The 14,308-nt window shown below is 44.0% G+C and overlaps 1 protein-coding gene across 2 annotated transcripts; it reads left to right on the top strand.

The window, feature by feature from the left end:
* The first annotated feature begins 998 nt into the window (after nucleotides 1-998).
* Nucleotides 999-13,431, top strand: LOC106607148 (caspase recruitment domain-containing protein 10). 2 transcript variants are annotated; one of them, XR_006770223.2, is made up of 24 exons: nucleotides 999-1,196; nucleotides 3,925-4,167; nucleotides 4,679-4,816; nucleotides 4,909-5,095; nucleotides 5,415-5,553; nucleotides 5,761-5,949; nucleotides 6,057-6,176; nucleotides 6,365-6,490; nucleotides 6,829-6,999; nucleotides 7,199-7,297; nucleotides 7,869-7,905; nucleotides 8,548-8,585; nucleotides 8,860-8,948; nucleotides 9,152-9,198; nucleotides 9,317-9,437; nucleotides 9,586-9,763; nucleotides 9,863-9,986; nucleotides 10,167-10,407; nucleotides 10,632-10,698; nucleotides 11,425-11,527; nucleotides 11,633-11,791; nucleotides 11,952-12,108; nucleotides 12,734-12,849; nucleotides 12,995-13,072. XR_006770223.2 is itself a non-coding variant. In XM_014203779.3 (24 exons), exons 1-24 carry the CDS (start codon nucleotides 1,190-1,192, stop codon nucleotides 13,200-13,202), a joined length of 3,060 nt encoding a protein of 1,019 aa, XP_014059254.1. In that variant the 5' UTR covers nucleotides 999-1,189; the 3' UTR covers nucleotides 13,203-13,431. The 2 variants fall into 2 exon arrangements, 1 of the variants encoding a protein (XP_014059254.1); XM_014203779.3 differs by having other exon boundaries at nucleotides 11,996-12,108; nucleotides 12,995-13,431.
* The last annotated feature ends 877 nt before the right edge of the window (nucleotides 13,432-14,308 follow it).

Genomic DNA, 14,308 nt, shown 5'->3' with positions numbered 1-14,308 from the left:
ACATAATATTGAAATGAAATGATGTGTCATTGTGTATGTAAGGCGTGTTCCCTCTATTGTAGACAGCTACAGCAGTTTTAGGAAATAGGTTTTCATCATGATTCAAGATTTTGTAGTAAAAGAGAGACCAGTCAGTGGACCAGGCCAGGGTGAGTCATTTGCTGGGCAAGAGCCCCAGGGTATAGCTATCTAACAAAATATAACATAGGACAAAACGGTCCTATATATTCAACAGAATTAATCCAAATATGTAATAAAAACAGCTGGTGTTATTGGTGTGAGCAATGGAACTTCCAAAGATATTGACGAAAGAAAGAAAGAGAAATTAAACTGAGCAACTTTGTAAAGCAGTGGGTGGATTGCTCCACCTTGTGGAAAAGCCCTTCTCAAGCCCCTCTTCAAAAGCAGCTTTAATACCTAATTGCGTTGAAGGGAGTAAACTCTAAAAGTTGAACAGTGAAAATAACTGATCTTCATGATCTTAGATCTGTATGGCCAGTTGAAATGGAAGTTGTCCTCTAGCCTAATGATGGCTGGTTACATTTGAACTATGGTAGGCTTTCCTTTTTAACAACATTTGTTTAAAGTTAACCATACACTGTGTGCACAGGAATATCTATTTCCAAAGACCAAGAACACTTTATTGCAGGAAATTAGCTTTAACGGTCAACTTTGGGCATGAAAACGGTCAAACTCCTCCGCTTTCTCAATTTTCAAACAGAAGATTTCGCCCTTGGGTTAACTGGAGATACAGTATTTGGGTTGACCTGGCTATAACCTAAAGTAGTAGGCTTAAAAGAAAATGCCTGAGAGGAGTACCACATCCGGTTTTCAGCAGAAAATGAAGCTTATGTTGAATTAGCTGTATCCCTGAAAACCGGATACATCCGGTTGTTGGAAACTTATCCTGGTTTGGTCATCTGGAATGATCAGGACAGTTGTGAACAATTGCTGATTGGTGGAATATGGTATGTGCAAGCAATTGTGAGGAGGAGGGACTGCAAAATTGGGGAGGAGTGTGATACTGCGTCCCAGGTACAACACAACCAGCTTCTCAACGAAATAGCATAGCCATAGTGGAATAGTAGTTTACGTTTCTATGTACTCATTCATCCTTTTATGATTGATCAAAATGAAAAGTGGAATATCTGTCTGAGGAGTTTGCTTACAACACGATCAATCCTTGACAATGAGTGGTAAGTTGGAAATTAAGATTTCTTCTTGTCATGTTTATTTTCTAAATTTCTTTTACAGATGATATTACAGAATTTCTTACCTGACTTTTTCAGATAAAGTTAGATGACTAAATCGGTGGTGAAAAGTTGTGGCACTGAATGACACTTCACCCTCCTTATTGTCTTGTCAGTCACAGTTATTTTTGGTATTGTAAGCTCCTTTCAAATAATGTAGTAAATATTCATATTGCCAAGTAGTCTGAGGGGTGTTTATTTTTATTTTGAGATGTTGACACTGCTCTTGGAAAAAGTTGTTCTTGATAAAAAGGGTCTCACGATATCTGTTTTCTATTGACTACATGAGTAGTCTGCATGGGCAAAAGAGAGATGACAGGAAAAGATTCCACAGGACACAGATGTGTTTCGACCTGTCTGTCTGTTCGCGAGGCGGGCGTGGTTATGGAGCACTTACCCCCTCATTGTCTCTGAATAGTTCACTTTAAAACATATATTACGTGGCTTCAGAGTTCTGCAGAAAAATGGGCTGTCAGCTATGACACGGCACCTTAAATTGGAAAAAATCTATTTTGGTTATTGAATTACAGTAAGGGAAGGGGATTTACACCCGGTAATGGAATTATGGTAACGGAATTAGATCATGGGTCCCTGATCTGTACAACTAAACGTGTCGAGAGTCTCAATTGAACAAGTTTTTTCTTAGTCCAGGGAGTTGGCACAACTGCTCCTAAGTAGTTGAGGAGGTCTTTGTCTGCTATCGCAGTAGGTTTTTAAGTGTGTGATATGAATCACACCAGTGTTTGCATTCTTGAGCTCTGAGACAGATTGAATGTCCTCCCTATCATTGTTTACGACCCACCAACCAACCTTGTGCAACACCAGGAGAAATCTGAGTAAATCACTGGTGCAGATAATGCACCATCAAATGTGTTCATAGTACTAGAAGTTAATCCTACATCCTGGTATACAGTGCATTCGGAAAGTATTCAGACCCCTTGACTTTTTCAACATTTTGTTACATTATAGCCTTATTCTAAAATTGATTAAATCGTTTTTTCCCCATCAATCTACACAATACCCCATAATGACAAAGCAAAAACAGGTTCTTAGAATATTTTGCAAATGTATACAAAAAAAAACTGAACTATCACACTTCCATAAGTATTCAGACCCTTTACTCAGTACTTTGTTGAAGCACATTTGGCAGTGATTACATCCTCAAGTCTTCTTGGTATGACACTACAAGCTTGGCACAGCTGTATTTGGGGAATTTCTCCCAGTCTTCTCTGCAGATCCTCTCAAGCTCTGTCAGGTTGGATGGGGAGCGTCACTGCACAGCTATTTTCAGATCTTTCCAGAGATGTTCGATGGGGTTCAAGTCTGGGCTCTGGGTGGAGACTTGTCACGAAGCCACTCCTGCGTTGTCTTGGCTGTGTGCTTGGGGTCGTTGTCCTGTTGGAAAATGAACCTTCAACCCAGTCTGAGGTCCTGAGTACTCTGGAGCAGGTTTTCATCAAGGATCTCTCTGTACTTTGCTCCGTTCATCTTTCTCTCGATCCTGACTAGTCTTCCATTCCCTGCTGCTGAAAAACATCCCCACAGCATGATACTGCCACCACTGTGCTTCACCGTAGGGATGTTGCCAGGTTTCCTCCTGGCGTGACACTTGGCATTCATGCCAAAGAGTTCAATCTTGGTTTCATTAAACCAGAGAACCTAGTTTCTCATGGTCAGAGTCCTTTAGGTGCCGTTTGGCATACTCCAAGCGGGCTGTCATATGCCTTTTACTGAGGAGTGGCTTCCATCTGGCCACTCTACCATAAATGCCTGATTGGTGGAGTGCCGCAGAGATGATTGTCCTTCTGGAAGGTTCTCCCATCTCCACAGAGGACCTCTGGAGCGCTGTCAGAGTGACAATCGGGTTCTTGGTCACCTACCTGACCAAGGCCCTTCTCCCCCAATTGCTCAATTTGGCCGTGCGGCCAGCTCCAGGAAGAGTCTTGGTGGTTCCAGAATTTTTCCATTTAAGAATGATGGAGGCCACTTTGTTCTTGGGGACCTTCAATGCTACAGAATATTTTTGGTACCCTTCCCCAGATCTGTGCCTCGACATAATCCTATCTCGGAACTCTACGGACAATTCCTTCGACGTCATGGCTTGGTTTTTGCTCTAACATGTACTGTCAACTGTGGGACCTTATATATAGTCAGGTGTTTCTTTACAAATCATGTCCAATCAATTGAATTTACCACAGGTGGACTCAAGTTGTAGAATCAAGTTGTAGAAACATCTCAGGATGCACCTGAGCTCAATTTCACGTATCATAGCAAAGGGTCTGAATACTTACGTAAATAAGGTATTTCTGTTTTTTAGCAAACATTTCCAAAACCTGTTTTCACATTGTGGGGTATTGTGTGTAGATGGATGAGGAAACAAATTACTTAATACATTTTAGAATAAGGCTGTAACGTAACAAAATGTGGAAAAAGTCAAGGGGTCTGAATACTTTCCGAATGTTCTGTAATGTATGTTAAATGTGAAATAATCCCCTCCAGCTTTCATTGGAGCGCAGCCAGAAAAGTAAATCCTTCTGCTCCTTCTCACAATGCAGCAGACAATGGCCAAAAACTGTATTATGAACATAGTTTGAGCCTGTTCTCTTTATAACACAGAATAACTTTGGCTCCTCTTTCAAACCAGTCTTGTATTAACTTGCTTCCTCTGTACCAGGCATCACAGTATTGGTGAAGGATTATGACACGGGACAAGAAGAGGGGCGGCCGGTGTCCCCGTTCTCTGAGGAGTGCTGTGAGGAGCTGTGGGACCGGGTGGAGGGGGTGAGGCACAAGCTGACCCGCATCCTGAACCCAGCCAAGCTCACCCCCTACCTGAGGCAGTGCAAGGTCATCGACGAGCAGGATGAGGATGAGGTCCTCAACTCCACCCAGTACCCACTACGTATCAGCAAGGCTGGTGAGAGAGAGGGAGGTAGAGGGAATTGGTGGGAGCGAAAAAGAGAGGGAGAATGAGAGAAAAATTATGGAAGGGAATGAGAAGAGTGTAAAAGGTAAGTGAGAGGAGGCAGGGAGAGAAGGGGTAGGTCGGAGAGAATGAGGTAAGTAGGGGTTTGTGCCGTGTGAGAAAAAGGTGGTTAGGAAGGATAGCAAGAGGGGAGTGAGAGACAGAGGGAGGGGAGACGGGTATGAGTAACGAGGCAGGAGATCATGATGAAAGGAATGAAGGGTTGGCCACTAGCTAGGTAAAGGAGAGGGGGAGATAAAGGAGGAGGTAGACAGATGGGGAGTGAAAAAGACAGGGAGAGAGGAAGAAACAGAGAGATGAGGTTAGAGAGGTGACAAAAAATGACCTGGAACATGAGCAGCTTTCACACTTGTGTCAGTACAGTACTTACAGTGTCTCCATCTTCAGGATGTATTGTCGTCCTCATCTTATAAACTTTAATGATGTCATAACTGTTAATCAGGACGTTTGATTGACATCCTGCATGGGCGGGGCCAGCGTGGCCTGCAGGCCTTCATGGAGTCTTTGGAGTTCTACCACCCCGAGCAATACACTCAGCTCACTGGACAACAGCCCACCCAGCGCTGCTCCATCATCTTGGGTAAGGATTTGTCCTCAAATATCCCCCTTCCACTCCTGTATGACCAGTGTTCCCCCATCCCCCATTTACCTCCACTGCTGTGTCCCCCCCAGATGAGGAGGGTCCAGAGGGCCTGACTCAGTTCCTGCTGCTCGAGGTGCGTAAGCTGAGGGAGCAGCTGCGGGGGAGCCGCGTGTGTGAGCGCCGCCTGTCTCAGCGTTGCCGTGTGGCCGAGGAGGAGCGCAGCCGGGCTGAACGCAAGACACTGGACCTACGACATGACCGGCTGCAGATGGAGAGGTACACCACACGGAACCACACATACAGGGCTTAAATAACTGTGAGACAAATGACAGTATGAGAAGCATTAAAGTTTGATTCATTGACCTTCACAGGTAAAACCACACAAACATCTGGTTGTTATCCACAGGGCCCAACAATGTGCACTACACCCAAGGTGAATGACAGTATTCAGACCGGAATTTGAAACATCGAGAATGATATACATAAACTACATTCATGATGAGCCATGGTCCATGGCTGTCATACATTTCTTTAATAGGGATGTACAGTTTCTATGTCCAGTGTACTGAGAGCTGGCTGAATGTGTCTCCCACAGGCTGCGTCAGGACTGGGAGGCAGGCTGCAGGGAGCTGGGCCGGCTGAAGGACAGACACCTGGAACAGGCTGTGAAATACTCTCGTGCCCTGGAGGATCAGGCCAAGGCCTCCGCACGTGAGAGAGAGCTACTGGAACAGGTATAGAGAGGAGAGGGGGACAAAGGGTCTGATGGGTTGTTGAAGGAGAGGGAAGGTGACTGGGACAGAAGAAAGCAGCTGGTGAAAGATAAAAGGGTGGATGGAGGGTATACATTTATTTTAAAGAGCTGTTGGGACATGCCTTTATAGGAAGCCTTTTCCCTGGTAGGATTCCCTTGTAATATTCTTACTCAACCTTTTCTACAGATGGAGCAGCTGAAGACCAGACTGATGGAGGCAGAGAAACAGACTGACAGTAGCCCTGCCTCTACGGCGCCAGTCAGAAGGAACAGTAGTGTCGCCCATCGCACGAACGGCACCCCCGCTGTTCCGGAGAAGAGTGAGAAGCCACTACAGCACATTGACATTCACAAGTCAGGTCACATTGAAACACAGGTGAGAGCCACCACTCAGAGGGAATCTGATTCACCCTGTGAGTTTGTGATGTTTTCCCGCTCCGACAGTGCTGCTCTAACTCTTGTGTTGTTCCGTTTTCACCTCAGGCTCTGTTGGACATCCTGAAGCAGGACCGCAGTGAGGCAGCAGAGCAGAGACACGAGCTGTGTGGCAACATCGCCAGACTACAAGGAGAGCTGGAGAGCTCTGAGGATTTCAGGGACAAGGTGAGAGCAGAGAAAGAGCCTATTCACGCCATTCTGTCCCGTAAATTTACTCTCAGAAGTCACTGAGCTGATGATAGTTTTTCAAGTTGTCTTTGTTAAGGTTTCATAAAGTGTTAAAACATGCCTCTTGTATATCAACACAATTGTATTATTCTGTCTTTGATGGTATGGTGTGTTGTGTTGTGAAGCTGGAGTCTCAGTGTGAGCAGCTGCAGCTGAAGGTGAGGACTCTCCAGCTGGACTGGGAGACAGAACAGAAAAGGAGCATATCCTACTTCAACCAGATTATGGAGCTGGAGAAGGAGAGGGACCAGGTCAGTAGGTCTGAGTAGGGATATGGGTTAGAATCAACGAATCAATGTGTGGTAAGGTTTTTGTTTCTGTTGGTTTAAATAGTTCATGGCTGTTTGGACACTGAATGCACATGCACAGAGGAATGTTGAGGTCGGAGTGTTGAGTTTGAGGCCTTTTTGCTGGATAATATAAGGCCTTTCTCTACATAGTTGTCCCATTACTCACCGTAATACATCATTTTTGTCTAGTCACGCAGGTGTTTCCACTACTCAGTATCTCCCCCACTCAGTGTCTGTCTGTCTCCTCATAACTCATCTCTTTGGCACGTTCTCTCCTTCTGATACTGTAAATCCTTCAGGCTCTGCGCAGTCGAGACAGCCTGCAGTTGGAGTATACTGACTGCCTATTGGACAAGAACCGCCTACGTAAACGCATCGCAGAGCTTCAGGCCAATCTAGAGCAGCAGCAAAGAGAGCTGGAGAAAGAGAAGGACAGGAGCAGGGAGCAGAGTTCCCCCTGTTTGCACTGTGTGAGTCTCAGCTACTGTGTGTACACACATACTGTGTACACACTTTTGATTATACTTGCACAACACAAGTGTGTTTCCCTATTCTGTCAGACATACAGTTTCACACACTCACAAAAATATGATAATCAAATTACAGTGTGGACCTGTTAGCCTTCTCCTGTACTCTTCTAATGTGATTATCTCTCTGTCCCTCTCCTAGTCTCACCTGTCTCTGTGCAGCGAGGACCAGTGCTACGGGCCCTGCTGCTCCCTAGACCTCAGCCCTCTGCCCAACGGCACTCACCAGCTGCTCTGCAAGGTCAGGGTTCATCGCCATCTTATCATCTTCATTGGCAGCAGCTAGAATATTAGCAACATTATAGTGTTACCATCAACAGCAGCCACAACATTTATCTCTTCATAATCATGTAATAAATATTCCTTGAAGAGTGTGGCAATGTGGCTGTCCAACCTGTCTTTTCATTTGACTCATTCACAGAGTTGTACTTAAGTAGGTACCATTGAGCTGATCCCCATAACAATAATGATCATTTTACTTGGCATGGTTATTCATGGTCTACCTACAGAGAATATTATTTTTTAGATCAGGGTGAAGCAACTCATGTGTGCTAATTAGGTCACATTGTTGTTTTGCATGGAGTTAGAGATATGATGTTTTATGTATTTTTTCTTTCACTTTTGTTTTTTACCTACTTCACTTGCTTTGGCAATGTTAACATATGTTTCCCATGCCAATAAAGCTCCTTGAATTGAATTGAATTGATGTTGCCAGAGAGGAATTTGTGTAACTGTCAGCATGTTGGTACCTGTAGGATACCTTTCAGTGAACAGATGTTGATGACGTCTCTGTTTTCATTTCTGTGTCACAGTCTCCCTCTACAGGCCAAACCCATGACCACTCCGAAGGTAAGCCTATATTTCAATTCAAATCAAATCCAATGTTATTTGTCACATGCACCGAATACAACGGACCTTACAGTGACATTCTGACTTAACTAACAATGCAATTTTAAGAAAAATACCAACAAAAATAAGAAATAAAAGTAACAAATAATTAAAGAGCAGCAGTAAAATAACAATAGCGAGGCTATATACAGGGGGTAGAGTTGAGATGAATGCAGTGTTTCCCAACCAGGTGTACTAGGACCTATCCATAGGGGGTACTTGAGAAGACTCACCAGACCATAGGCTTACTGGTAAATGCACACGAGGGGGTACTTCAAGGGTACTCTGGGCAGAGCAAAATATACTTTGTGGTACAGTAACGGAAAAAGGTTGGGGACAACTGGATTAGGGGATTCAGGTTTTGCAAGGATAGCATTGAAGAAAAGAGCATTCCTGAGTTAATCCCTCTTTTTTCATGTTTGCTTTATTTATTCAACATTTTTACATCACTGTAGCTGATGAAGGATAAACCTTGTATTTGAACTACTGTTTGAATAAGACATGATAGAAATAGGCATGGCCAAAACAAATGTTTTTTTTTTTTTGACAACTTTGATGAGAGAGGATAGGCTTGGACTTCTAAATACATTATTTTGTCTGCAGGTTCCCGCTCAAACTCAGAGGACAATCTCTTGACACCAGTGAGTTGTTGAATTACTCCACAACACTTTGTGATATTCCAACATATCAAAGCATCATGTCTCATCTAGTATTCATCTGTATTATATTAACAAATGTATTTTTCTCACTGAACAGTTTAGCTGTGAATACACACAGTATATGTGGATTGCTGAATAATTAATCAACTTTTTCAAGTTGTCAAGGAGACAATGAATAGGTTTAAATTGTGGGCCTGCATCGATGCTTTAGTCATTGTCTATTTCCCTTTTTGTTTGTGTCCTGTGTGTTTTACAGACAGTGGACAGTGAGAGGGATGTTAACAGGCTCTCCATCTTCCCCTTCCCTCCCTGTATGAACTCCATCAACCGCAGGGTCAACATAGAGTATGTCATACCCATAGAATTAGGAATTAGAGTTATTATTAATTTAAGAGGATATTTATGGTCATACCATAGCAAGTCAGCTTTTACATTATTCTCTAATATGGAGATATCACTCTCTTAAATCCCATGTTATGCTGTACATGCATTTAAAACTAAATAAATTATGATGAAAACTCCTCTATTGTGATCTTATCCCTTTACAGGTTTGACCTGGACTCCTGGGGCAGTGATGAGAATGAGAACCTCACAGGTTTGGTTCAGTTCAGTACATCCCCACCTGTCTGTCTAAGTCTATAGCAACCTGTAATACCTGTAACCCCTGCTAAGTATAGATGTGTGTAGTGATGTCTCATTATGTTGTGTTTCAGGAGTCCAGAGTGAGGTCTCCCTGTCGAACTCCTGTAGCTCCCTGCATTCTCACCTCTTCCCCCCTGACCTCGTCAACCTGCCCCCTGTCCCACCCCATAAACCCAACTACAGCAGTCTCGGGTATGTCTCCATCTCTTTGCTGCCTACATCAGGGCAGCTAATCCAACGTAGTGTAGGTACACTTGCTAACCCATTATGGTGTGAGATATAATCTTAACTGTATACTGATAAGTGCAATTACCATCTCTCTTTCCACTTCCTCTTTCAGTTTCAAGCCCCTGTCCCCCGTACCTAGTCCCCCCACCATGCCCAAAAGAGGAAGAGGCTGCCTGGCAGATGACATCACCATCATTGGGGGCAACCGCACAGGCATCTTTGTTAGCAGCGTCAGAGCTGGTTCTCCTGCTGAGCAGTGTGGTCTGAAGGAGGGCAGTGAGTTACTGGAGGTGAGAAACAGAGGCATACAGACAGATGGACAGGCAAACAGATAGTAGAAAAACAGCCACACAGGCCTGAGTATAACTGTCACTCTCCTCCCTGCCCAGCTGGAGAAGGTTCTGTTTGGTGGGGGCAGTGTGCTGATGGGCCAGTGCACTGGAGAGGTGGCCCACTTCTCTCTGCAGTGGTGGACAGAGCCCTCTTCTCTCAAACACCAGACCAACACAGAGGGTGAAGTTCTGAGACAGCTTTTACAGTTGTTTTCCTTGACTGATGTGCTTTTTCAGTACAGTACACCTTTATAGTGTATGGTCTTGGCCTTTATCCAGGCGTCAGACTGTTTATAGAACAAAACAAGATAAAAGAATAGAGTGTGTGTAACTAACTGCCCACCCCTTTTCCTCTTCTCAGCCTACTCCAAGTTATGTTCCCAGCTCCCTTCTCCTACCTTCTACGGTGCTGACTCCTTCTACGTGCGTGTCAACCTGGACCTGGACCCTCATAGCGACCTGCCCTGTCTGGGGGTACGCTGTGATGACATAATACACGTCACTGACACCCGTTACAATGGGAAGTACCAGTGGCGCTGCACCCTGGTGAACCCCCGCACAGCCAAGCCCCTGCAGGCGGGGGTCATGCCCAATTACAACCGGTAAGGGAGAGGTGCCATGTACTGTAATAATACCTTTGTGACAGAGTTCAAATGAACGGGTTATATAATGTAAGACATTTTAATAAGCATGAGAAGAAGATTAAACGTTCCATTAATCTATAAGAGACAGTTGTGCAAATGTTTAGCTTTGTTAGACTGCACTCACAGACTGCATGGGACACGTAGTGATAAATGTGTATCCCCTAAATCTTTCTCTATCTCAGAGCCCAGCAGCTGTTATTGGTGAGGTTACGTACCATAGCCCTGGAGCAGAATGATTTCAAGAAGAAAGTAAGTCTCCTCTTGTCCCTACTCAAATCAAAATCAAATCAAATCAAATGTATTTATATAGCCCTTCGTACATCAGCTGATATCTCAAAGTGCTGTACAGAAACCCAGCCTAAAACCCCAAACAGCAAGCAATGCATGTGAAAGAAGCACGGTGGCTAGGAAAAATTCCCTAGGAAAAACTCCCTAGAAAGGCCAAAAACCTAGGAAGAAACCTAGAGAGGAACCAGGCTATGAGGGGTGGCCAGTCCTCTTCTTGCAGTGCCGGGTGGATATCATAACAGAACATGGTCAAGATGTTAAAATGTTAAAATGTTCATAAATGACCAGCATGGTCAAATAATAATAATCATAGTAGTTGTCGAGGGTGCAACAAGCACGTCCGGTGAACAGGTCAGGGTTCCATAGCCGCAGGCAGAACAGTTGAAACTGGAGCAGCAGCACGGCCAGGTGGACTGGGGACAGCAAGGAGTCATCATGCCAGGTAGTCCTGAGGCATGGTCCTAGGGCTCAGGTCCTCCGAGAGAAAGAAAGAAAGAGAGAAAGAGAGAATTAGAGAGAGCACATTTAAATTCACACAGGACACCGGATAAGACAAGAGAAATACTCCAGATGTAACAAACTGACCCTAGCCCCCCGACACATAAACTACTGCAGCATAAATACTGTGTGTGAATCTCTGGTAACCAAGGGTAACCAGACTACTAATTCCTCCATTCCTCACTGTAGGTATCCAAGAAGGGCTCTGAGCGTGTGCGATTGGTCAAGGCTGTGTCCCCCAGCTGTCGTGGGATTGGTTCCACCCCACAGGTCCTTTACACACTCAGCAACCGTAAGCTCCTCCCATATGACTTTATTGATATTTTTGTTTGTCCTTTGAAGACTATAGTAAGATAAAAATGCATGAACCTAAATGTGTGTGTGTGTCTTTGCTCAGGTCACGAGGAGCACCTGATTCCTTATAGTATGGTCCAGCCAATACAGGTCAAGACCAAACGGCCTGTCATCTTCTCCCCCTCCCTACTCTCTCGCGGCCTCATAGAGAGACTGCTTCAGCCAGCAGAGTCTGGACTGGACTTCAACACCTGCCAACCAGGTACACACACACACACACACACACACACACACACACACACACACACACACACACACGGTTATTTACATACTGTCACTACACACTCAATTTCAGAAGCACTAGTTGCATGCTTGTTGTCCTTCTTGCATGGTCGGCTGTGTTTTAAAGTAATTACTTGTAGATATGTTGTCTCTCTATCGCTTCTCATGGAGTGATGTATTTCAGAGCCAATCCAGGCCACAGAGAGAAATGATAAGAGTGTTTTCCTGCTAGATGCTTCCACCCCAGAGCAGGCTCTTGGAATCAGTCTGCAGTCTATTCAGGATGTAATAAGCCAGGTATACACTCTTTCATTCATTCATTCTCTCTCTCTCTCTTTCTCTCTCTCACACATACAAAAAAACACTTCCCATGGGGCAAAAACTGGTTGTGTCAATTTGTATTTTTTATTTAACCTTTATTTAACTAGGCAAGTCAGTCAGAAATAAATTCTTATTTACAATGATGGCCTACCCTCCTCTAACCCGGACGACGCTGGGCCAATTGTGCACCACCCTATGGGACTCCCGATCACGGCCGGTTGTTATACAGCCTGTAATCTAACCAGGGTCTGTAGTGACGCCTCTAGCACTGAGATGCAGTGCCTTTGACCACTGTGCCACTTGGGAGCCCCAAAATGTTGCTTCCACGATATTTCAACAAGAAAATGTTATGTAATGATGTTTAATCGACATAAAAACTGATTGGATTTGAAAAAAGTCATCAACGTAAGGGAATTTTGTCTTTTTTTCCATCAAAGATTTTATCTTAATCCAATGACATGGTGACATTTTTTGTTGATTTCACATTGAATTCATGTTAGTTGACAACTTCACCTAATGTAAATCAAAACTAGATGTTGAACTGATGTCTGTACCCAGTGGGTTACCTCTCCCATATCAGTTTCTGTGTCTTGTCTCTCAGGACAAGCACTGTCTGTTGGAGCTGGGCTTGAGTAGTGTGGAGGGCCTCCTGAGGCAGGGGGTCTACCCTATCGTCATTAATATCCGACCCAAGAACAAAAAACACAAGAAGCTAAAGTAGGTGCCTGACTGACTATCTGTATTTGTGTGTGTTTACAAGACACTTTTAGATCATAAGTTATTCTATTTTTGTAGTTGTATGTTCTCTAATCCAATTTATAAATACTAGTTACAAAGTCTATCTATTTTGCCCCATTGACAGGAAGTTGCTGACCGGGCGAGGGGAGGATGGCGTGATGGAGGAGGTGTGTCAGGCGGACGAGCAGCAGCTGGAGACCCTGCCCCTGCTCTACCACACTTTGGAACCCAGCACCTGGAGCTGCACCGAGGATCTGCTTCTCGCCATACGCAATGTCATCCACAGCCAGCAGAAGGCACTGCTGTGGGTTGAGTTGGAAAGGCTCCAATAGATCCCAATGTTTATCGCCCAATTTTATTGTTTTACTAAGCTACATTTTATACAATTAAAGATACATTTCACACACACCCATTTAGAAACCTAGTTCTACCGCAGTAAAAAGGAAGTTTCATGTTCATATGATGAATTAAACCTTAGTAGTAACGTGTCTTTATGTTTTTATGTTGTATTTCTTGTCTACCTATGCTAAACATCAGCATTAAACAACCTTCATTAGTTAACAGAGCATCTTTTTTAATTCTTGAATAATTTATAATAATACATGGAATTTGTATAGCGCTTTTCTAACACCCATAGACATTAATATTAGTAGTTGCGGTTTGCCTACATTTGCCTTTGGTCACTAGTCACAATACAATAGCTTTTGAAAGTTATTCTAAAAATAAAGTACATAAACTGCTTTATGGTTAGGAAAACTTTTGGCCTTTAGAATGTTGCTTTCTAGACAACTGGAAACTCGGAAAAAACGAGAGCTTAAAGGCGCTGCATGGTCAATACGTCATCTGCATTGACCATACAGTATTCATTGCAATGCGGCCTCCGCAGAAGTCAGAGCAAACATATTTGTTGTGCTTTGCAGAGCAGCCCAGAGCTGTTGTGAAGGAAGTTGTCAAGAAAGTGCGTTTGTGTATATCTAGGACCCCCCCCCCCCCTCTCATCTACTGTCAACCAATCAAACCTCCACTCAATTTGACCTCTGCATGCCTCTGGAGACCCGCAATCGCGTCACACCATCCATACGGCACCTCAGACCACATTTTAGGATAAAGCATGATGATACCGCAGAGATATAATAATGCCGAGGTCAAATCACCTGGGAACTCGGAAAAATACGAGGTCAAATCATGACGTCAGTGATCCTATGGTTGGAAAGTCGGAGATCTAGAAAGTGCCCCTCGTTCACGAGATGGAATTCCGAGTTGGATGACCGTTCAAATCGATTTTTCCCGTCGGAGCTCGTTTTTTCCGAGTTCCCAGTTGTTTCCAATGGACTGAAGTCGGAAGTAGGAGATTTCCGAGTTACCAGTTTTGAACCCCGCATATCTCAAAGACATTTTTCATTAATGTTGACGTTTTTGTTAAGGAAATTTTAGTCAC

Source organism: Salmo salar, chromosome 06 (assembly GCF_965601325.2).
Source record: "Salmo salar chromosome 06, fSalSal1, whole genome shotgun sequence".
Lineage (NCBI taxonomy): Eukaryota > Metazoa > Chordata > Actinopteri > Salmoniformes > Salmonidae > Salmo > Salmo salar.
Note: the sequence above shows the minus strand (reverse complement) of the source record. Positions and strands in the feature narration are given on the sequence as shown.